Below are 24,407 nucleotides of genomic sequence, written 5' to 3'. Positions count from 1 at the left end.
AAGCAGCCCAAACTTTTTCTCCTTTTCTAGAAACATGCCATTTGTTGGACAATTTCACCCAAAGGATCTTGCTATTAAAGAGCATACATTTACGCTGTGGTGGTCAAACCAGGAATAGAGCCCCGAACTGATAGAGTTAATGCCATGGTCAACTTCATTCAACTGTGTGACGTCTTTTTCCACCATATAACATTTTGTGACCCATTTCAAAACTTTGCAAAAGAACAATTTGGTTGCAGTACATTCCTCCCACCATCACCCCACACCCACTGTTCTTTCGTCTGACTTGTCTTCCTTTTCCTCATTACAGTCCTATCTTTAATTGTGTGGAGAGATGGCAGTCTCAAGGGTCACACACCTAATTAACATTAGAAGCTGCTGGGTTTCACTTTCTCCAAGAGAGGACTATGAATGAGATTTGACGGTACTCATTTTATTGTGGTTTTTGAAATCTCACCACTGAGACCTCACCTCTGTTTTTCCACCCTTTTCCAGATTTTGCCAAAAAATGTGCATCATGTGATAGTATTTTGGGCCTGTCTGTCAGTCTGTCTGTCTGATGATTGTTTCATCAAAGACAGCCTGTAGTGTATGATGCTCCCTAACTCCCATGAATTACATGGCTCTCTGTGTTAGCTGTGTAATCTGGGCTTTTAGCTGTACACTGTGGTTGCTAAAACAGACTGAGATGCCATACCACAGTATGCTCTCAACAGTGTCATGGTAGAAGAGGAGCAACACCTTCTGATTGATACCGAAGACCAAAGGATGTGTAGCTGCAGTTAACCCCCCCCCACCCCCCCACCACCCTTTTCCTCTCTTTTGTTAGTGCTGATAGTGAGGAAGTGTTGGTCTGATATCATCATCCTTATTGGTGTACACGTGAACAGGACTACGGTACTAATACACTCATGGAGGGCGTCGATGCGGATGGTCAAGGGTTCAGACAGGGTCCTGTTCACCCTGAACTGCTGGGTGTGGCACCACTTAATGCTGAAGGTGTTGACACTCATCTGCTGCAGTGTTTTCAGGAGATCATGTGGCTTCAGGGTGTTTAAAGCTGAGCTGAAATCTAAATTACAGCTTCATATTCAGTAATGTCCTTTTTCTTATGAGCACACTGTAATTTCCTGCGCTGCAAGGCCTAATTAAACAATTACTGAAATAAGCTGGAAACAGACTCTTTGTTGTCTTTGGTCGGTGGAGCACTTTGAGCAGCTCACCTGAACAAGTCAGCTGAACTGACAGTCCATCCTCAGACTGGCTCATTGGCTTCCTGAAGCCTGCTCCCTCAGCTGCCTTTGGCATGCAAGGCTTATTCATATGTATTTATGTATGTGTGTGTGTGTGTGTGTGTGTGTGTGTGTGTGTGTGTGTGTGTGTGTGTGTGTGTGTGTGTGTGTGTGTGTGCGCGCGTGTGTTTCTGGAAGTTTAATTCATGCATGCTTGATGGTGACCCAGTGGCCCGGAGGGGCGGGATTAGCATCCGAAGTTGACAGAGTGGAGGTCTGACAGTGATGAGTCTAAGAGTGTTTCTCACATAAGAGATGGAGAGGCTTCTGTTACCAGCAGATAAGCCTCCAGTTATACTCAGTGCAGTCTCTTCTCAACGCCTGTCTCACACAGCACATGAATGCACACACAAACAGAAAGAGAGAAATTAATAAACATAGTCTTGGCCATACATTTGTTAGAGTCATGAATGTTAATTGTAATCACATTTTTAAAAATCCAAACAAGTAGCTTCTACATTTCAGATGCTTTGAAATGTATTCTTCAGAGGCTGGGCCTGATTTAAAGCTGCAATATGAAACTTTCCTCATTGAATCACCAAAGCGTATTGTTAGACCCGCTCTCCTCAATCTCAGTTGGCCAAGTTCCTGCCCCGGCACTTGTCACTCGTATTGATGAGATGTCTAGCCTCAACCTGAGGTAATTGACATCTACAGAGCCACCACATAGAAACTGAAGGAGCAACAAACACAGCCAATCTGTAGTAAAGATGTACATGCTGTGTTTTGGGATAGGCCTTATTTACTGCAAGGATTTAGGAATGGACACACAGACACAGCCTAATAATATAGATTATATAATTTTAGTGTGTTGTTATTTTGTGTCAAAAAATTGTATATTACTGTAGGCACTCAAGAATCCTTGCTATAGTACTTGAATGATGAAATACTGATTTAGTGCTTCTAACAGATTCTGCTGCATAGGCTCCTGTACAGTCTTAATTCAGAGGCTCTAGCAACTTTGTTTTGAGTGTATCACAAAAATAATCAGGGTAATACTGACATGCAGTCATTCTCATTAAACAAGATGGATAAAATGTGGGCTATTTGAAGTCATGCCACAGAGCGCAAGTTATTGCTTATCCTGAGCCTTCTGTAATGGGAGCCATCATTTGTAGGATTCTGTCACTTCATTTACATATTGCCTCTCCTTATGCAATGGAATCGGCTTATAACCACGTATCTTTATAGTTTTATGTCCTTGTTAGGCCAGTTTGGGTGTTGATTGATCTGGACATCTTATCATAAAGAAGGTGTGTGCATAACTCCGGCTTGATCAACAGTTTTCAGGTGCATGATCTAGATTAAACGTCAGGAGAGTTATTACCAGCACTCACCGGTTCCATGAATGTAGAAAAGTGTTTAAGTCTTAATGCATGAGCATGGTGACAAACATGTTTCAACAGTGAGCCATCATCAGTGTCAGCCCAGACTTAAGGAAGCTGACAGACAGTATAATGTCGTGTGGGAAGGACAAACCAACTCAACTCATACAATCAATGATGTCGTCAGTTTGGACTCATGGTTAAGCTCTGAATACAGACCATTAAAGAGAGAAATTGTTAGAGACAAATAGGGCCTCCATAAACATGAGATTTGATAATTACAGAACATTTCAAACCTTTACAAGACATTAACAAATCATGACAAACATGAAAGAGAAACATCATCAAAGAGAGCAATCATTACTGAGCAAAATATGGTCTCCATGATATGAGATTAAACAAATACAAAGTACATCAGAATGTTTTTGTCATTGACAAATTACTCAGACAAATTCTCATTGCTTGAAATATGTTTGTTGCATTTCCTATGCATTAGAAGAGTTTTCTTTGTTCACATAACCTGTGAGTGCTGCTAGTCTCTTGTTCTGGCGATGATGTCAGACTATATTTGTGCTGTTCTTGATGTTTCTGTTTTTTTTTTTTTTTTTTTTTTTTTTTTATTGTTGTTGTTGTTGTTTTTAGCATGCATCAGGTTCTGTCATGCTACACCGAGTAATGCTTCATGCTGTGTGGTGTCACCTGACAAACAGATAATAATTTAGACTGCTGAATGTGACATTAGCACACTTATCATACGTATAATTCAGTTTGTCCTTACAAATAGAGTGAAGCAGGTTGTAACCATGTATCTTAATTGTTTTCATCTCTTCATTACAGACAGGTCTGGGTGCTGGTTGGTGCAGAAATGATGTGACAGTGTATTCATGCATCCTTTTTATTTATTAATATGTTTTTTAATTATGACTGTTTGATGGAGATGCATCTTTGTGATTAATGACGCTGAAGGTAGACTCTCTTTCATCCTGACAGATGCATTGCTCCAAAACGGTTGAAAGTACATAGTGATGCCTCTTAGGCATAAGCCCCCCTCCCCTTTCTGTTTCCTTCATTTCCTTAGCTCACCTTCCCCCACTCATATTCCGACCATGTTTTCCGTCTTTATTTTCCTCCTTTTCCTTTTTGCTCTCTGTGTTCAGTCAATCAGTGGACTTGTTATTGCTATCACAGGGGTTTCCACATATCTTCTGGGCTTTTATGGCCTATTTTACGCCTTTTTTATTCCATGCAGTGTGTACATACCACCATGTTCAGAACACCCTCAAGTCTTCTGTCATATACCTGGCAGCAAAGGCAATGAATTGGCTCCATAATATGGAATGCTATATTGCTTTCTTTGTGTGATGTGGCTGAAGTGGTATTTTTCTCAGCACCATGCACTCACAGGGCATTTTAATTTATTTTAATGTGCATTAATATTTAATTTTAAAACATAATTCAGGAGTCTCTGAAGATTTGGATCCTTGGATCATGACCATAAGTATAGACAGTATTGTAGAACTGTGTTTGATTCAACTCATGCACATAATTTTGGTATCAAACACCTCTGCCAGCCATTTATTTCAGCTACGTCGCTTTATTCAGTCTTAATTAGTTACTTAATGAGAGGAAAAGCAAACGGTGATTCATCCCCACTGCAGACTGTTTTTTTTTTCTTTTCTTTTTTTTACTTCTATCAGGCTACCTGATTAAAATTAAAATGTATCAAACTAAACTGTGTAAACTCAAGGTCATTAGAAGAAGAAGAAGTAGAAGAGGAGCATATTTAGTTGCAAGTGTACTTTTAGATGTTTCTGTTGTTCTGGTTAGAAATCAGGGCTTTGCTCTGATTTGGTTATTTTCACATATGTTCCTTTTGTGACTAGCATTGAAAAGGTTTTTGGCTTAATTTTGAAAGTCTTAACCCTGATGAAACTTGACAAAGCCTGATTTTTGAGGCGCATCTGTGTCACTTTATGAGTGAGAGTCAGTATGACAGGTATTGCAGCAGGACAGATGAGATCATCATAAGTGGACGTGCTGTCAGCATCGGATCAGAGTTTCTGTGTTGCTGCCGTCCGTCCAGCTCGTTCTGTCACGCTCGCTACAGCTTCTCTCTGCTATGTGCCGTAGGCCAGCTGGGAGAGACATGGCCGCTTTAGTGTTCATCACACGTTGTCTCAGTCTCCTGGCTCTGCTCCATCACTCACTTGCAGAGTCTTAACCACAGACCGGCCACTCTCTGGGAAATGGCTTGTAGGACTGGCCGGCCAACAGATCTCTCCACTCTTCACCTGAACCCTGGGGAACAATGTCAAACCAATGTCAGAGAAACATGGAATTTGGCATCTAATTGAAACCCTGCTACTTGTGTTTCAAGTTGCATGAAAGTGTTTGGTCACTGTCCACCTGTCATCCATCTTGTGAAAGCATGCCTTTTCAGTTTTATTTATCCTCCATTTAAGATACAGTATCTTGGTCATGATGGTACTGTAGAAGTATTATTACCTGAACTTTATTAGGAATACATCTCTGTCCCCATTGCTATTCTCATATTGATCAGCAAAACAACATTTCTGATTTCTTTCTTCTTCCCAAGGCAATGGAAGAACAAGATTCAGTAATCTCAGTTAAACAGTTATTTAATGCACTTCAGCTTGCAGCCTCATTTATAAAGAAAAAGTAATGCAATTGTATTACAATACCCCCATCCAACCCCAGCATTTTTTATTTCAAATCTGTTCGGAATAAAGATTAACATCAGACACAAATGGCTGGGGATCGTGGGACTTTGAGGATTGGGGTTGTAATCCCAGTTTCTCTGTTTGATGGTTGGGGGATTATCATCCTCCAGGCTGGACCACCACATGGAGCCACTGTGATGCTCACGATTTCGACTGAAGGGGTTTCTCGCTGCATGATTCCTGCCTGCCCTCTGGGCGTTTGACACTAACTGTCTTTGTTTTCCACCCGAACACCAGCCAAACTCGTTTACCAGAACCTCCACAGCAATTTCAGAATTGTACAATGCTGTGCAGCTCAGTGGCCAGAGCAGACATATGGCAGTCTAGGATATGAATTCAGTTCCAGTAATGTCCAAGAGCCCGAGGGCATCTGTGCAATCGTAGTATTTGGCAGACAATACACAATAGAACAGTAAAATATGTTGATTAATTACTTAAATGGGATGACGTATGCAGCCTATCTGAGGTGGATGAAGTGTGTGTCTGTGAAATGACAACACTCACACCCGCGTCAGTCGAGACCAGTGGATTGGCTTGTGCACTTGGAGTGACACAAGCTAATGGCAATTCAATACCTTTTCATACTCTTCTGCTCTCATCCGCCCAAATCCAAAACAGTGGTCTTGAGACGTTGAAAGTGATTGACAGTTGCCGGCTGGGTTGCCAGTCAGTGGCGGGTTTTCAGCTTTTTTACCATTACTGAGATCACTCACCATATCTAAGCCCCATTAATCTCTAACTGAGGAATTGTACCTTTGCAATGTCACTGAGAGCCCTGCAAAAGTCGCAAGAAAGTGATGTTATTTTAGTGCAGCAACTTTGACCCCACAACAGAGAAACAGAGAGAGAGGGGCATGAGCCACAGGGAGGGAGCCTGGTTCATCTGCCTCACCGTGCACAGCACAGAGGCTGGACCCTACGTCAACAACTCAGCTACAGAGTTCATTAGGAATATGGCCTCTGGAATAGGGCGGCTCGCTGGAGATATTGTTTGGTATACTGTGTGGAGAGGATGAGAAAAGAAAGGGATGGAGCGAGAGAAATGGGGATGCAGAGCACAAAGCTGCTTGGTGTTGGGCCCTCTGGCCCTGAAATGATGATGAAAGGTTGGTGTTGTTGTCATTTTTGGGGGCAAAGTCTGTATTGGTAAGTAAAGATTGGCAACCTTGTTGGTATTGGGGGCCAAAATAATTAGGTAGTCACTAAGAGGAGCAGAAGGTGTTGGTGTGAGCATGCTATTCTCATATTGTAACACACATAAGATTAAATTCTGAGTATAACAGCACCATCTGGTATGTTTGAGGTTCATCACAGGTATTAGCCATATGAACTCCCCATTAAACGGTATATTATTTTTCAGCTGAATGACATGTTTAGAATATTTGTTTTCAACCTACAAGCGAGCTCTCCCGCACCCTCATGTGTGACAAGTAACGTTGTGTTCATTTACTTACTTGAACTTGGCAATATTGGACTAATGAGAGCCAAATTTTGTAGAAATGGCTTTATCTGTGTACTAAATGCAGGAACAGTAAATGTTTTAATTCTTAGAGTTAATCAGGGCCTTGGATAATAAACTGGACTTGAGATCCTTGAAGTTTCCCCTCAGTTGGAAGTACTTTGTCCCACTTTCCTTTGTGGTCTATTTGTGTAACCTTAAAGTAGATAAGATCGGGTCATATCTCAATCCATAATCCAAATTCCATATGATATTCCATATTTTTGTGAGGCATGTACATCCAAAAATTCAAGTGACAAATTGATGTGGGGCCGTGCATTGCATCCAGTACATGGGGTTGCTAGTTGCATGTCACTGGTATAAAGGCAGTCAACAAGCTTTGGGAACCTACAGCATAATAGTGCAATCATAATTTATCCTCCATACGATAAGCAACTTTCCATGCTGTCTACAAATGACTGAGCGGCTTTGACCTTACATTAGAGGCAGGCTATGCAAGAACCCTATAAGGTGTGATCTGATGGGACTTTATTTCTCTGTGCTCACTGATGCGACTACAGTCTGTACCCTCTAAAGGGAGGTAATAGGATAAATCTGTGTTTGTATCCATCATTGCCTTGGTCACCTTTGCAGTTTCTCATCTCAGACTTATCGTTTATTGCGTTTCACTCAAGTGTGTGATTGCAGCCATGCTGGTTGGCTATTGCTGGAAGTGTTTTCACATATTGAGGTAAGAGAAATGGCTGATTTTTAAGAATGTCATTGATGTCAAAAGTGAAATGATTATAGTTGATAAGTGTGGTACTCCAGAGAAACAAAACCATCAGCTCACAGAAAAGAAGAGACCGTAAAAAAAAAGGAAAAAAGCTACCTAGCCAGAATTGATTCATGCCACTTTACTCCTGACAGAATTTGTTTTTGTCTGTTGAGACATTTATTAAACAGAGCATGAAACGTAAGCGGTTTTCTGTGGAGAGGAAGCAGAAAATGCACCGACGGAAATCTGTATGTTGCCCATGCAGGCAGGGGTAAGATGAAATTGCCAGAGCAGCCTGAACATAGTATTAAATGAATAAATGCATTGGAGCCAAGTGTCATTCAATCTGTCCACGTTATGAAATTCTAGTTACATTCATCTCTTTATTTCTGATTCCTTCCTCTTCAGATTGTTGCCAAGTGGCTTTCCCTCCAAGGCTCCTTGACAGTCCTATACATGCCCGACTGAATGGTGTGTGTGTGTGTGTGTGTGTGTGTGTGTGTGTGGGCTGGACTCAGCATGGCATTATTATATTTAAATGCAACACCAGTGACAACTTGAATAGCTTTTTCATAATAAGTAAGTCTAATGTTAACTAAGTTTAGATGTCTCAAACCATGGGTAGGTCTGTGAATACCTTCAGCCAGTTTGGATATCAGGAGGTCCAGCGTTTCTTCTGTTTCAAATCCAATGTTATTCATGTTTCCATGACTAAGAGGGCCAGAATTCATAAGAAAATTAACTAAAATGTAATTTATTTCATGGACTTTGTGTTTGCTCTTGCATATATTTAAAGGATGACATTATTGGCAAACTGGAGCCATTAACTCTGTGCATTTTGGATGTAGACAAAAAAAACAAAGGAACCAGATGTGACCTGGAAGTCCTGACCCCTTCAGTGGTGTGCAGCTACAGCACTGCTTTAAATGGGCTATTTTTAAAATGTATTCATGCTTGGAATATGTGTGACCGTCTATTCAATGAATCTTTAAATCTTTATTGTATTGTCTGTGTTTTTGTATGTATTTTATATGGACCTGAGTCTATGTATATGTGTGTGTGTATATATATATATATATATATATATATATATATATATATATATATATGTTTAAAGAAAAAGACAGCAACTTCCTCATGTGTTTTTTCCCCCTTGCTGTCTTCCCTGTCCCTTACTGGCCATTGTAGGTTATGAGGATCTAGTTTATTCTAATTGGCTGAGTTCCAGTGTCCACATACTACAGACTGTGTCTTTGTAGACTGTGGGTGCTCTTGGAAATGCATCCGGCGTATCCTGATTTCCACCTTCAACAGCAACGACTCCTTCACAGTCACAGGGTACAACTGTGTCGGTCTGGCGCAGATGCTTTGCCAAGTTCACCCAAATTTGGCAGCGAGCAGTGTCATCCAGACTTGGAAATCCTACACTACAAGGAAAAGGCACCTGCTGTCTCTTTCTTTTGGCCTTTTCACCTCTTGCACCTTCTCTTGCATGCTTCCTGTTCCCTCGCTTGTAACCACATAATGCTGAGTGCACACGGTAGCTCTGCTTTTGTTGATGGGAGAGTGGTCAAGTGTGATCTCGTGCTGCTTCTAGCGACCCTGCCAGTCTTTCTCAGTGCTCTCGCAGTGCCCTGCCAACTCTCTTGGTATGACTCACCATACAGCACATGGCACCCGATGTTTTCCTACTCGCCCACTCACTCTTCCTCTGCCCCTTTTCCATTCCCGGACTCTCTTCCTCCAGCCTGTTGGCCTCTGTGCCTGCCTTTCCTTCCTGTCCTGGCTGTGGCTGCAGTGCCCCTGTGATGCAACCTCTACCCAAATCACTACTGCCACCAAACCGCTTGTTGACAAACTTGAGTGTTTTCCTGTTCCTACTCTGAGATTATATGCTGCCTCAAATTTCCTCCTCTGCCAGACTTTACTTGTTTATAGAAGTGAACGGAAAACTCACTATCAAATACTCTCATTACGTTTGATTATGGTAGTCTGTGATGTTCGGTGGATTCCAGGAATTCTTTTGTGATTCGTAATTGATGTGCTCTAATTGACCTTTTTTTGGTGTACCTGCTTTCCCTCAACCTACCCGGTCCAGTTCCTCAGAGTGATTTCCTACATTTCTCAAAATGTGTCTGCACCCTTTACCCATATGCAGCTTGTCTTGTGGCTGTTTTGCATTCTGATTTATGAAGCTACTATCTGTGGAGTAGTTGCTACCCTTGCCTGTTTTACAGTGCATTTCTGTCTATGTGATAGCTGAACTGAACATTGCTGTAAAACAGTCTGGAAATCAATCTTTACTGTTTGATTCTAAAAGACTGGCACCATACCTGACATTTATCAAGTTTTAGACAGCTTAAAAATGTTGTGCTACTGAATTCCAATGTAGCTGCACTGGAAATATCTTGCCGTTATGTCATGTCATCTACTGTATGTGGCCAGATATCCTCAAGAATAAAAGGAATACACAATCAAACAGCAAAATGGGCTAAGAAATACAAGACAGTTCTTCAGCAGTCCTTGTTTAGTTGTCATTTAGAGCATAAAAGAGTTATAAATTAATGTGTTTCTATAAAGGAGAAGGAAACGGAGCGACATCTAATCTAATTGGTACATTGTGGTTTTCTCTTCATAACCGAAGAGGTGCTGTAGGGTTATTTATTTTAGGCCTGTGTTCTTGCTCTAGTTGCTGTGCTATAGTTGAGTGCAGTCCAGTGTCCTCAGGCCACTGTGCAGTGTGGCTTTAGTGGGAGGTTATAAGTTGTTGGAGGTGCATCCTTGATTCATGAGCGGTAGTGAAGCTGCTGTCTTCATGTTAAAGGGGGAAATTTATCAGCCATGTGCGCAGCCCGCATACATGCAGGCTCACCAGTATTACCCCTGAGGGATATTGGACAACTACCCGAACACCAGGCGAAAGCAAGAAAAAAACATCCCAAACCATAGCATGTTGGCCACCACTTAAATGCGTTTTTGTTTCCTTATTCAGTGTGTTTTCATAATATCTAATTGGGAACACCACCACCCCACGCCCTACCCTGGATTTGAAATTAATCTTACCTACATTGTTTAGTTTTTAGTCATTAGCAGCTTGCAGTGGCAGCTCGTTCATTTTGGAGTAGCAGATACTGCATCCAGAATTCCTTTTAGTCAATTGAATTTCAAGGGTCACTTCATGTGACTTTAACAGTCGTATATTGGCACTGAAAAAGCCCCAAAACATGCTGATGTTATTAGCATTCCTGATTGAAAATTAGCACCCGGCTGGAAAGGTGAGCAACGCTGTCATCACTAACATGCAGCTGAAAGAAATTGGCTGAAATTTCAAGCATGTGATGAGAGCATACTGGGAAAGAAAATGTTGCCTTAAACTTAGTGATGAGGCTTGTGTTAATGATCAGACACATTATCTGAGTTTCAATTTTGTACGTAAGAAAGACATCTTAAAAATGGGTCTTCTCCATGTCTTTTAGTCCCCGAAGGAAGGCAGGCCGTGATTTAGCGCAGATGGATAAGATGCATAAACACTGTGATGGACGCTCCTCTGGCTGCAAGATGGCATGTTGACATCCCAGGCTGGCTTTACAAATATATGCATCATGGCCATCAACAGATAAATTCTTGAAAGATGCGACTCACTGATGAGGAATAAACTTTGTAACTCAAAGTGCAGAGCTTTGCCACACTACAAACAAACCATTAACATCTTTTGCAAAACATTGAAAACGCGCAGTTTGTCATAATCGTCACATACATTCAGCTTGAACAATATTTTTCCAGGGTCGTTTGATGCCTTTCTGCCGATGAAAATTACATCGTAAACCTGCCTGAGACCAGAGGTGGAGAGATGGTGAACTACGATCCTCAACCATTCAAGACAGTGCCATCTCTCAGCCTCTGATAATTTCACTTTCTTTTTCATACATACTTCTCTTCATAATGCCTCATTTATTAGATCTAATGGGCGCTGCAAATTTATGCCTTGGCTTGAGCTCAGGCTGCACTTTGCCAGGAAGACAGCTGGTAATACTTTAATAGATAGACACAGAGGCATCATCATTATTCAACAGAATTAAAGGATATTGATTTTTTATTTATTTATTTTTATATATCTCAAATGTGCAGCCTTCCCAGCTGTCCTGCTTTACATCTGGAAATAATAGTTTTGAGCAAGTTGAAGCATCCTATTGTTTTTAGGGTTGTCCTCATCCGATCATATGATCGGAAAATTGGGGCCGATCACGTGACTGCAGACTCGGTCAGAACTCGGACCTTATGTCCTGATTAGGTATTGGATAAATAATATATATACATATGTATATTTATTGTTATTATTTTTAATCACATTTACAATATATGGGCTATTACTGATTAAAAATAAATGAGAATAAAATAGTATTTATTAACTACCAACGTTTACAGGCCGGGTCTGAGTCTGTGACAGACGCCACTGAACAGCGCATGCGTGGAATACGGCAGCACGCAGCAGTTTGTTTTGAAGCTGAGGCGCGTGATATGCTGCTACTACTGTCTATATCCTCGATCTTATTCTTTGCTCTTAGTTCGTTTCATAATTTTTTATAGAAGTATCGGATCGAGACTTGGTATCGGCAGATACTCAAAATCAAATGGCTCGGACTCGGGGGCAAAAAAACATGATCGGGACATCCCTAGTTGTTTTGTCCTATTTTTTTCCCTATTTATATTTCAGTTTCTGAAATTTATTTTGGCTTAAACATCATAGGGAAGTCATCTCACAAGCCCTGTGATGATGCCAGCGGCTGTTTTTTCTAAGTGATAATTCACAGTTTTTTCATGTCTGTTTAGATGGTCCCTATCGAACAGTTGTTATTGAACTTTTACCCAGTTCATGAAAGCTTTAAAATCATTAAACAAGTGCTTAATGATTTTAAAATCATCAAAACCTGATGAAGGCTGTGATGCTGAAACGTCTTTAACCTGTTAAATATAAGACTTCATGGATGCATCTGCAATTTGTTTGTTTTTCACGCACAAAGCATTCGTTAGTCTGCACCTCACTTGGCGTGTGTCCTTCTCAAACACCTTTGTTGTCAGTTAAAATGAGCGGCCGCCATGGCTGAACTGACAAAGGTGCAGTAGCTACTGATGCACAAACTTTCTCAACAGAAAATCCGAAGGAAAAAAGGAGACCGATTAATTGCTCATATGAAGGCAAGTGGAAGGCAAAGGGAAAGCAACAGTCTCCAAGCTCCAAGCTGGAACACCAGCATTGCCTTTTCAAGATGACAGTGCACTCAGAGATTAGAAGTAACTCAAGAGAGATGCAGATGTGGCTGTTTTTCTTCTGGACTGGTGGGCGTTGCTGTTTATTAAGTGCAATCTATATTGAGATCGAGTGTCTATTATTATGTTGGGCCAGTGCCTACTCTTATTGTAGCTTTTCAGATGTATTGCTAGCTGATGCCAACTTGCACAGCTTCTTAATTTTCCAATAGCTGTCATATTCTCATAAGTTGAAAAGACCTTTTACACTGCAGCCATTTGGATATGAGATAGCAGGTTAATGACAGGTGTTATTAATGACATTAATTAAGATTCTGATTGACTTAAGTGCGCCGTAGCCTTCATAGTGATCCAGCATACACAACAACAGGGCCATGGCTCTATGGGACCTTAATTAATGTCATTAATAACATCTGTGTTTACCCTGCTGTTCATGTCAGTAGCTGCTGTGACAATAGGTCTATTACCATTATCTGATGTACTTGATTTAATATTACAAACAGCATTGCTTCTATCAGATTTATCTAACAAACTTAACCAGTTTCTGAAGGACGACAGGTCTTTCTGGTAGCCATACATGGAATAAATATGAACCAATTCAAATAAATTAATTTTAGGCTCATGACAGTTTGGTTAGAACATTAAAAGTACTCACATTCTTAGTGCTAGCATTAGTGTAAGTAGTTGCCGTCATTCGTTGTTAATGAGTTGATTAGTTGCTTGTCACTGTAGATTGTAATAGATGTGCAGCAATTTAACAGCTGTCACATAAAAGATTTATTTATAAAGCTTAGATATTACTGTTCCATGACTTTGATTGGGAATAAGTGGGTATGGAAAATAGATGGATATTACTGCCTGAGTTGACATGCTGCCTCTTAGGCTCACATAGCAGAAGTCTGAACATATTTTAGGTGCAAAAGTCCCCAAAATCCTGAATCTTCAGATGAATTTTAGTTGCAGAGTTGAGCAGCGTTCCCATCTGTCTCCCTCAATCTCCCCTGACAGTCCTATGTCCTGTCACAGTGGTGTGTGTTTGCATGTGTGTCTAAAGGTGGGCGGGGGACCATGAGTGAAACCCTTCAGGGTGATCTTCAGATGACACGGCATCCAAGTGACTGTGTCTGAGATCGCCCACCACTCCAGCTGGCCAGTCAAACCTGAGATTGTCAGAGAGAATGGATGCGGCGGGACGAGATGGAGGCAGGGAATAGGTCTGTAGGGCCGGGAAGAGGAGAGAGGGGAACTGATGGAACTGGAATTAGGTGCTGAGCCATCGCCTCTGATTGCAGCTCTTGATAAAGCAAGTATCTGATAGGCAATCAGAGTCACGGCCTCAGAGGATTCGAGATTTTGTGGACTGTGAATTGGTTTCTGTCAACCTGTTCGTCTGTTCGTCCATTTGTCCGTAGCATGCAACATCTCAGATACCGCAGATGGACTTTTGATAAAAAACATGGGATTTGGTGCATCTCACTCGCTGGGTTCAGGCAGAGAAATGTTGATTCCTCACACCAGGGTATAATTTTTGCAGATTGGACACATTTACAGGGTCTCAATTAGGGGTGAAGGGACACTTTTCCGTGTTGCAGTTCCATATCATAAATGTGTTTAAAAAAAAAAAAAAAAAAGGTGGATTTTTACATAAAATTCTTGCCTACAGTTGCTTTAAATTAATAAATAGATTTAGAAATGACCAGACTGACGGCTCCTCTTCCATTATTCTTGTGCCACACAATAAACAACTACAAGGTGACATATTTGTTATTGACTGGCTTAGGGGCACTGCTAAATTCATGGGAGATGACATTTTAACTGTTGCCCTGGTTCCCACCCCTTTTCGGATGGAATAGAAATGGCCTCACCTTTAGCCTGCTGTATTGATAAGATAATACATCTGCTGATGTTGTTCTCCGTCTTTGGATTTCCTCAGGTCCAGTTGCTGCAGGAGGGATTTTTTAAAGCTGATTTCTGTGCATTTGCCTTACCTTGAACAAATAGTTCTGAAATTTTGACTGTAACAGTTATGTACGATTTCCTCTGTCTCTCTTTTTGCAGAGTGTCTTTACCCTCCTGCTTGGCCCCTTCACGTTCTTCAGTGCCCAGAAGACCAAATATCTTCAGATACTTACGTCACTCATGCGCTGGATAGGTAAGAATAAAGTAATCACACGATATTCAGACTTTAAACATCACTGGCTATCTGCACTCGCTGCACAGAAATGATGCAGAGTGTGTATTTTCCCACATGTAAAATGTCAAATTTCATTTTCCTCAACTCACAGGCTCACACCTTGCATCTATCTCTTTCCCTTCCATCCATCTTTCACTTATTCCTCTCCTTGCTTCCCTCCCCTCTCCCTGACTCCCTCTCTGCTAGTGTCTCCTCTTTCCACCCCCGCCTACTTGCTCGCATCTTCTCTGCTTTTCCTCCCATTTCCTTCATCCCTCCCTCCCTTTCCGTGTGGCTGCCGAGCCCGGGTCCGTCCATCATGGTTCGATCCTGCTCTGTGTCTCTGATTCCCATCTCCTCTCATCCCTCAGCCTGACAGGCCTGACAGCCCGTCCCAGGCTTGATTGGACCGTCACTCACAGGGTGACGGACGAAAATAAACCACCCGTCCTGGACCCTCTGTTAAAATCACAACACCACTGAATCATGGCGCTCCCACTACCCCCACACAGCTCCACGCTAGCTCACATAAACGGCACACAAACACCGCGGCATCCACACATGCACACACCCTGTCCACTATCTGGCTGGCTAAATAACAGGGGTTTTTTGGCTGCACCTTTCACTCTCCCTTGTCTTCCTCACCCTCCCATGGCTCCGTATGTGATTGATTGGTGGTGTCACTTCTGCAGGGCTCTTTACAGCGCTGGCTAATGATTCAAAATGGCTGCAGTGGAAGCTCTTTGTTTCTTCAGTGCACTGGTGCCATTGCCCATTGAGCATAAACAAAGGTCAGCCTTCATAGCATATGCGGAAAAGGATGCTCGGAGATAAAACGGCCATCAAAGATCGGATTTAGAATCCATTTTAAATGCCAGAAGAAAGAACATTATGGTTTGGAGTTGAGGAAATAGCTGGAGGGAAACTGATAACCACTTGGTAGAGCCAATTGGTGTAATGTTTTTTGTCCTTGATCTGCATTAGTGTATCTTTGGAGTCAACATTGTTTTTCATCGCTTCATTTTTATGGGTCATTTTCATGCAGGCTTTACATAATTCCTCACAGAAATTGTAATTTAAGAGTCAAAATATAAGCAGGAGCAGTTAGATTTGCTACTGAAATAATATGCCAAATGGCTGACCGCTGATGCTGTATTCGCTCGAGATTGCTTTGTCTTGGAGGTTTTTACTGGGTGCTTTTGATAAGCCCTGCTGTGACCTTGGGTAAACTGACTTGCCTCACATCACTATTCCTTTTTACAGTCAGTCCATGGATATTGGACACAAAAAGAGGCTGTCCACTTGTACTAAACTGGCCTGTGGAGGGTCTAGAAGTACCTAAGTTGGTGTAAACCTGGAAAGTCATTGGTGACATACAGCAGTAATTGAGCTAACAAATGGTACCATATGCCTCTGGATTCAGAACAGAAGACAGATATACCCTTTGTAACGCTTGACTCCACAGTATTTTATTGTGAGAACTCAGACGTTTTAGCTGTGTGCTAAAAATACAAAGAAATTTCACCCTCCAACCGTCAGTTGCCTTTCCAGTGGGTTCTGAAAATGTATATCCGGCCCTTTTTAGTCAATTAAATTTTTTATTAGGTCATTTGTATTGGCTATAGCCTATATTCCTTGCAGTTTGTGCCTCCAGCTTTGGCTCTCTGTTTTAGTGCAGGGAACCAAGACATTTCCCCCGTTTTTTTTTTTTTTTAAGAATATCTTCCATTGTCTAAAGGCAATTTGGATTATGTATGTCTGACTGTCCTGGAAGGTTTATAGAGTGGGTGTTCTTCCAGGATAACAGAATGTATTAATTTTGCTGAGACACCGTCATTTCGTCCAGAAATACATAATGATAGGCCTGCAGCATGACAGCAGATCACAGTTAGACCGCTGTCCAGCTCCACTTGTCATGCAGACCAAGTGCCTTTTTTCCCTCGCCATTCTACCTTTGCCATCAGGTGCAGCTAGATTTTTCACAAAGTAAGCAGGTAATTCTGTGAGAAATTAAGAACTAAAAGTAGCTGCAAGTCAAGTCCCCAGTCATCCACTATCTATTTCTCTCACAGTCTCTCTCATTTGGAAAAAAAAAACTGTTTTTATATGCTGTCTAAATTCATCTTTGGATTAGACTCATGGTTTCTTGACAAAATTGCCCTCATTTACTAGGGCATGTTTGTTTAATGCTACACCAGAAACAATGCTTTATGTATGAGGTGTCTTACAATGATTTGTGCTCTTTGAGTAAACAACAGATTCTCATTAATACTGATGAAGCAGAACAAGCAAAGCAAAGTTAATCTCAGGCAAATGTTATTTTTTTAAATTTAATGTAGTTGAATGCAAGTTCAACAACCTGAAGTCAGATTCTACATAGATTATAAGAGGGGGGCATCTAAGGTAGCAATTATTTTCAGTATCTTAATGTTACTTTGATTAATCATCTATACAAATCATTCAGGGGCTTCCAGGGGACCTCCATAAGGAATAGTTTAATTTCTCTGTAATTGAATTAATTGTAACGATGCAGAAAATGTATATGGGATCATTTAAACATTTTCCTCTTTCTGGTTTAATCTCACCATATCAGAAGTGAGAAAATTAGGCTACTCCCAGGAAATTAGAGACAAATTAAGAAATAATTATAAAATTAGCAAAAAAAAAAAAAAATTTTTTCCAAAAAACAAAAAAAAAAAATGCCAAGAAAACTACATTTCCAATTATTAAAATGATATATTTAAACATCAGATCAGTGATGCTGGATCGGTATCAGATCTCCTGTGGTTAAATGCATGTGAAGGCTCAGGCAGCATTCAGACGCCTTTCACAAGCATGTAATACTAACACAAACTAAAATGTCTCTAGATATAAGGGATATAAGGCACAATCACTTCAAACGGGGGTCCACGGCTTATCAAAAATCAATTTGGGGGTTCAAAGCATGGAAGCATTTGAAAACCCCCCTGATCAATGTAAAAAATGACAAATACCATCCAGAGCCCAAAGCGAGGTCTTAGTATTCTTTAGCCTTATTAGTTGTAAAGTTTTTTATTGACAGCAGATGAACAATGCGGTATTTTGATTATTTTTGTCTCCTTGCTGTTGGGGTCCATTTCATTTGAAACCCCTGAAACTTAGACACCACTGATGGTGGGGCCCCCTCCATCCCGCTCGTTACTCACCACAGACGAGGGGGCCGGTGACTGGACTCCCCGAGGTGTGTCTGCAGTCACTCTCCGTGCTGCCCTGCGGGGAGGACATGGCATTGTAGATGAGCAGTGCTAAGTAGACTGTGCTGTCATGAGTGTCAAGGTTAGCAGCTGGTTTGTGTGCTGAGTCCTTGCCACTCACTCTTGGCCCTGGCCTTGCCGCTGTCGTCGTCACTCAGCTGTAGCCACCTTTCTTGTCTAGTGAGCCCTCCTGCATTATTTTACACAAAACGTGAGTGATGGTGTGCCTGCCTGCTGCTGCTCTGCCTGTGACATGCTGCTGTTTATTGAGAAGCTATTAGCCTGGGATGGTGTGGCACCTCTCTTATAACCCGGGGTTTTGGAGTCTAGTCTTTTGGTCACATTGTGCAACTCTTTAGCTCTTACAGTAGTACCACCCTTCTATGAAATGGGAAGGGGGGCAAGAATTATACTGATTGGGCCAAAGGGAAGACTACAGTTAGAGGTCAAAATAAGGTGACATATTTGTTAGAGTATCCCAAAGCAGGCTCTGAATCATTTATGGGGGAACGCTTGTTTACTGTTGCTTTGATTTTAACTTTGTCACCAGTGTCTCGCACCCACTGGTTCCTCTTGGTAGGTAAACATGGTCTTTGTAAACTGTCTGATGAAGGCAATTTGGCCTTCAAGCTAGTATTAAAATTGCGGTGAACCAACGTATAAGCCTGTGCAATGCAAACAAGAAAATCTTAAAAAGTTGTTTGTTGTGGGTTGAATTGTGGTTTGAGTCTATATGCACATTACCCAAACGGAATAAGAAATAAAGCAGGAAACCATCTCGGGTGAGGAATAATGTATCAGGTAAATACTAATCTACTTCTATCTTAACACTTAAAACTGTAACTTTAAATTGTGAAAAAAAGTTTTTAAGAAGTACCCTACCCAGCCACAGGTGATATCAAGAGCTTTCCTTTGGAATTTTTTGCAGTATTCAAGAAACATGGTTAACACAAGTTGAGTGGTAAATACCACTGCCAATTCATGTGTGGGAAATATTTTTTCATGTCTTTGAAAAGGCAAAAAAGGCTTTAAATCTGTTTAGTAATTTGTGATACAATAGCTTGAGACTCCTCAGCACTGACTGATGCCAAAGCAAAATCTCATGTTGAGTGCATTAGCAGAGCTATTGGACGCCATAGTGTTGACTAATTACTTAGCCTTTAATTTCTCATCTTGACTTCTACTAAAACCCACTTTACAGTTTATCTGTTTTCCCAGCATCCATGCCTAATTTACTATTTGCTGCTGATGTTCAGTGTCAGATTATCACTCCAAAAGAGATGGTCTGATCATCCTTACAGGGCTCTAAGTGCTACCTCCTGGACATATTTATACCACTGCTAACAGGAAGTTATGTTAGACCATAATGTCCTTGTCTCTGGGTTCCAGCCTTCTGTGAGAAGGGATCTCTATCACCACCCAAGACAAGACCACGACTGTAAGGCTGGCAAGAGAAGAGGGCTTAAGAGCCCACGCCTTAATTGATATTGAGTGGTATGAGTGGAAGGCAACGAGCAGAGAGACCCCTCACTTAGCAAATGAGTATTAATCACCCTTCATCTGTCTCCCCTAGGATGCATAGACAGTTGCGTAGCCTCCATTGGGCAATGTATTACTCTTCCTTCCATGGTATATGGATGGAGGTGGAAATCATGCATTCCAAGAGCAATGTCAATTTTATTTCCCTGGAGAAGCATGAAAGCACATTTTGAAATTTCACTGTGGTGTTCCCAGTTGGAACACTGTCATCCTACCACTGATTTTGTTTACTTTGTGATTTATTGGTTGACAGCATTATTTGTCATTCTGAAATATCTAGTCTGAGCTTTTTATTCACAAGGGCCGGCATTATTTTGCAGCTTCACACAAGTTTTTTACACATATGTTGGCTGTAAAAGCTTTACATTTGTGATGTTTGCAACAAAAGCGGGATTTTTTTTTTTTTTCATCTAAAACACTAAACACAAATTTTAAACGGTCAAAAAAATATATTTTATGCTCAAAATAACCTCGCACAGTGTGTGGACGTTGGAGAGACCTTGCAGCCTCAGTGATCCAGGGCTCTCATCATCCATCTGATGGTCTTGGTTTACTAGAATAAAGTATACAGAGCTGAGAAAGTGCCCTCAGGGATATTCAGAGCTACCCGGTGCCATTTTATATCAGTGAGGGAGGAAAATATTGTTTTTGAAGGTCAAGGGGACTCTGGTGGCTGGTTGAGTAGAGACTTGAGTTGGTCCAGAGCATGCAGCCCACAGGGGGATTGTGAAATATGGCCACGTCTTAATGAACCTTATAGCAGAACCACAGTTCAGAGGTCCTGAAAATTACATTTACGAAAAAAATCCCAGGTTGGGATGAATCATTCTGTTCCGTATCAAGCCGCGCATACTTAATGCAAACACTGACAAGGACCGGGTTTTGCAAGGAAAAATCTATCTTTGTTTGACATTATTAAAATTTTTACAGACAAGGAAAATCCAGCAAGCATCTGACTCTTTTGGATGTTGCTATATAGCCAGTACTCACACTGTTGTTGTTGTTTTACTGCCATTGTCCATCCATTGGTATTGATGGCTGTTTCTTTCTGTAATGAGATGTTTGGTTTCCTACTGAGATGAATCCCAGGGTGATCAAGGGAATGTTTGGGCGTCTCCCTTGTCAGTCTGGTTTCAATAGCTAGTAACTAAGCTTTTAATCACGGCTGTTGATCTCTGTCCCTTGTTTACCTGAAAGTTGTCTCCTTTTACTGGTTGGAGAGGTTTGGCGGCAAGAATAAAAATGTTAGAGCTGTCTAGTGAGTCATACATTTCGCAAATATATTCAACTATGTTAGATTAATATTAAATATTTAATCACACTTTAGACCTTGTACACACGCTCAGCATTGAAACTAATATTCAGACATAGGGCTCATTCTCTCATAGTCCTACAGTCTTTCTAATTGTGGTAATTGTTGAGATGTACCACTGAATAAATTTGCCTTAAGTTCTAAATAAAACAAAAAAAAGCATGCCTATTTCTGTGGCCTGTGGTTTTAGGCTGGCGTGTTTTGAAAGATGTTGTGAACTCTGTAGATTGTGCCTTGGCACTGCCTTCGCATGTTGTAATAGAAGCAGGTGCATTTAACATCTTATCGGCGGGTGATGTGCAATTTGCAGAGCTACGGCTGAGTGAGTGGACTAATTGATGTTTTCATGAAGCCCGTAGATAATGTCATGGAGTTGTGCTGGCTCAGCCCTGTGAACCCGAGCCACAGTGTGAGGATGCAAAACAGAAGGCCAGCTGCTGTGCTTCTCTGTGCTGTGTTTCCTGATAGCCCTATCTGAGATTACAGGACTTGTTGTTACCAGGCAAGCCGGCCACTATCACCCGGTAGCCCACCACGCGCAGCAGCAGCATCCCGCTAGCTCCAGCCCTGATAACTGTGACCCGGTGGGCTGTCATACAGAAGTCTACCGCAGCGTGACATCGTGGTGAGAACTGTGCAAAAAGCTGAAACTGCTCATTACCATGGACAACTATCCAAGAGTGCGCAGGGATTGTCTGCTTTAATTAATGATGGGCTGATTGCCATGCTCCAAAACCACTAGAGGTGGGTTTGTTTAAATTGGCAAATGAGATGAGATGACACAAGAGCAACTCTTCGAGGACCTTGAATTGCGTTGGCGCACGGTGTTTTTCTTCAGTGTTTAAAATGCCGTCGCTGTCATGGCACTTCCATCAGACATAAAGCACAACCGGAGAGGTCGTTTGCCTTTTCACTGTCATCGCGTAAACGCTTAAAGTGTCCAAGTCATTTTCTCAGAGGACCGTCCCTCAACTTACAGCTCTCACGTGTGCCGTGCCACATTACGGATTCATCACCTTTCACCCTCAGCCATTTTCTACTCATTAATTGAGTGCAGCGATGCCATCTCTCAGGGGATTGCTTCTGAGTCCTTTTCCATAGGCAGTCAGTGACTCCTTGGGGCATTGAGAGTGTCTGCCAGCCTTGGCTTAACAGCTACAGCTTTGTTTGCTACCAGGGAGAATACAGCTGTAAGAGCCCGCTCTGGAGGGTTGTTAAGTTGAAGCATTCCCCACAAGGTCATCGCCGTCCCCATCCAAGTAATATAAATCACAGGCTGCGAGATGGATGGGCACTGGTAATGTGGACATGATATGTGGCTGTTTGACACCTGCTCAATTCGCTCAGTCCCTGCCATCACATGAGTGTGGGGGTGGGGGGGAGCATCGGCAGGCGCGTAGGGCCGAGAGAGTCGATCTGAAACTCTAAGTAATCACCATATCCTGAGAGATATCACATGAGGTAAATGGCTCAACGCATCTAAATGAATGAGTCTCGTGCAGGGTCCATGGTGAGGCTAGGAGAATTGCGCATAGGTGGATTAAAGTAAGTGGGATTGAGGTGCGTCAGAAGAGACTTCATCAAGAAGTCAATGGCATTGTGCCCTTGAAAAGAGCATGTTAAGATCAAGGCCCATTTCTCCCTGGCTATACATAATAAGCAAGAAGAACATGACGGCGCTGGGCAACAGTGATGCCTACTAGGTTGGATGAAAAAAATTTCAAAGATTAAAAAAACTACTCACTAACTGCGCTGGATTTACCGTGTTCGTGCTCTCTTCTTTATCCGTGGTGTTCTTAAGCAGTCAAGCTGATCATTTGCTTTCATATCGTGACTCCACACTGCCTCGGCATTGAGATTCATAGACAGAAAGTGCACTAAGTGCTATAAAATCCTCACGGGCAGCCATGGCTTGCCTACCTCATGTAGCATGATGCAGCTGAGAGTCAGTGACAAATGAGCACATTATCAAAGGCTTCATTCTGCTGGCTTTGATCTTGGTATTCGGCTCCTCTCTACCATCTGATTGACTTTCAATTTGTTTGAAAGATAAGGAGTTGGTTCCTGCGCCTTAAGTAAGACAAATGAGTCTGTGCCCTTAATAAGCATAAAGCCTTATGGATTATTGGTGGGGAGAGGGGGTGTTGTGCTCTATGTTATTGCACAATTAGGAGGGATTTGGGGATTTTAGTATTTCAAATGTTAACTTTTACACGGAAACATCCTATTAGCCCCAGTCCAGAGCGTTTATGGGCCACCGTGTGCTTTTCATTGCATTATTTCCCTACGTGACATAATGGTCGGTATTTTGATTTGAATCAGCAGGAAGTGTATTTTACTCCAGCAGCAAGTCGGCAGGTGATCTCCCCACATTGTACCTGCTGTAATCACATTTAAGTGTCACACATGGTTACCAGTGTGTCCTTATTGCCCCATGCCACCTGATGCATTATGCCCTGAAAAAGGAGAGCAGAAAACAGCTCGAGTTGTTGATGCCGGTTGAGCAGTCCTAACCTTTTGCCATCATCATCATCAATTCTTGAGGCTTTACTCCTTTTGGCTGTGCAGTGGCCGGGGGTACGCGAGGACATCTCCCCAGTGAGTCTTAAAAACACGAACCTCCGTAAAAATCTGCGGTTTCACAACTTAAACCCATCTGAAGCTCCGGCCGAACAGGCAGACTTTTTGTCGTGTTCCTCTTTTGCCACTGCACCCCCCGCCCTGATTTTTCAAGGAGATTTTGGCATGCCCCCTCCCACACCTAAGCAAAATGAGAGCTGCTTTACTGAAGTCAAAGCATCTCTGTATCAGCTGTGTGTTGTGACTTGTTAACATGAAGTTGTTTTTTTTTTTCATTACCACATTACAGTGTAGGCTGTTGTGAAATCGTTCAATGCACAATTAGAAAATCACTATCCAATGTCATAGTTTTTCTTAAAGGCTTTCTTGCAGCAGTGTAATCTTGGCTCGCCTGGCAAAGTGTGCGTTAGGTAATGTAGCGGTGCCCAGCCACCCTGAGGCACTCTTAATTAAAAGCCCCCTGCCTTTCTTTCTTCCTGTACAGACTGCAACCGTTGATGTCAGGAAGGAGAACTGCTCCTTTCCTGTATTATTTTTTTTTCCTCCTGCTCAGTGTACACCAGACAGACAGGTGGCTGGGGAGAGAGAGGGGAGAGAAGACAGGAGAGTTTGAAGGCGAGAGAAGGGACCAAAGGGAGTGAATGTAACCTATCTGTAGCAGACAGATGGGTAGTGCTGATGGCTCTTTCACACATTGTGGACGTTTTTCTCTGGGGGAGCGAGGCGGT

At 41.9% G+C, this 24,407-nt stretch overlaps 1 protein-coding gene across 1 annotated transcript in view; it reads left to right on the top strand.

Annotated features, from left to right (window-relative positions):
- Positions 1-24,407, top strand: part of tmem104 (transmembrane protein 104) — a 62,690-nt gene that overhangs the window by 30,562 nt on the left and 7,721 nt on the right. Inside the window, exon 9 of the mRNA XM_030058638.1 lies at positions 14,901-14,994. Within this exon, the coding sequence (XP_029914498.1) occupies positions 14,901-14,994 (94 nt within the window). The remainder of the gene's footprint in view (positions 1-14,900; positions 14,995-24,407) is intronic.

The sequence above is a fragment of the Myripristis murdjan genome, chromosome 8 (genome assembly GCF_902150065.1).
Source record: "Myripristis murdjan chromosome 8, fMyrMur1.1, whole genome shotgun sequence".
NCBI classification, from domain to species: domain Eukaryota; kingdom Metazoa; phylum Chordata; class Actinopteri; order Holocentriformes; family Holocentridae; genus Myripristis; species Myripristis murdjan.
The sequence above is the reverse complement of the archived record's forward strand: the minus strand, read 5'-3'. Positions and strand labels throughout refer to the sequence as shown.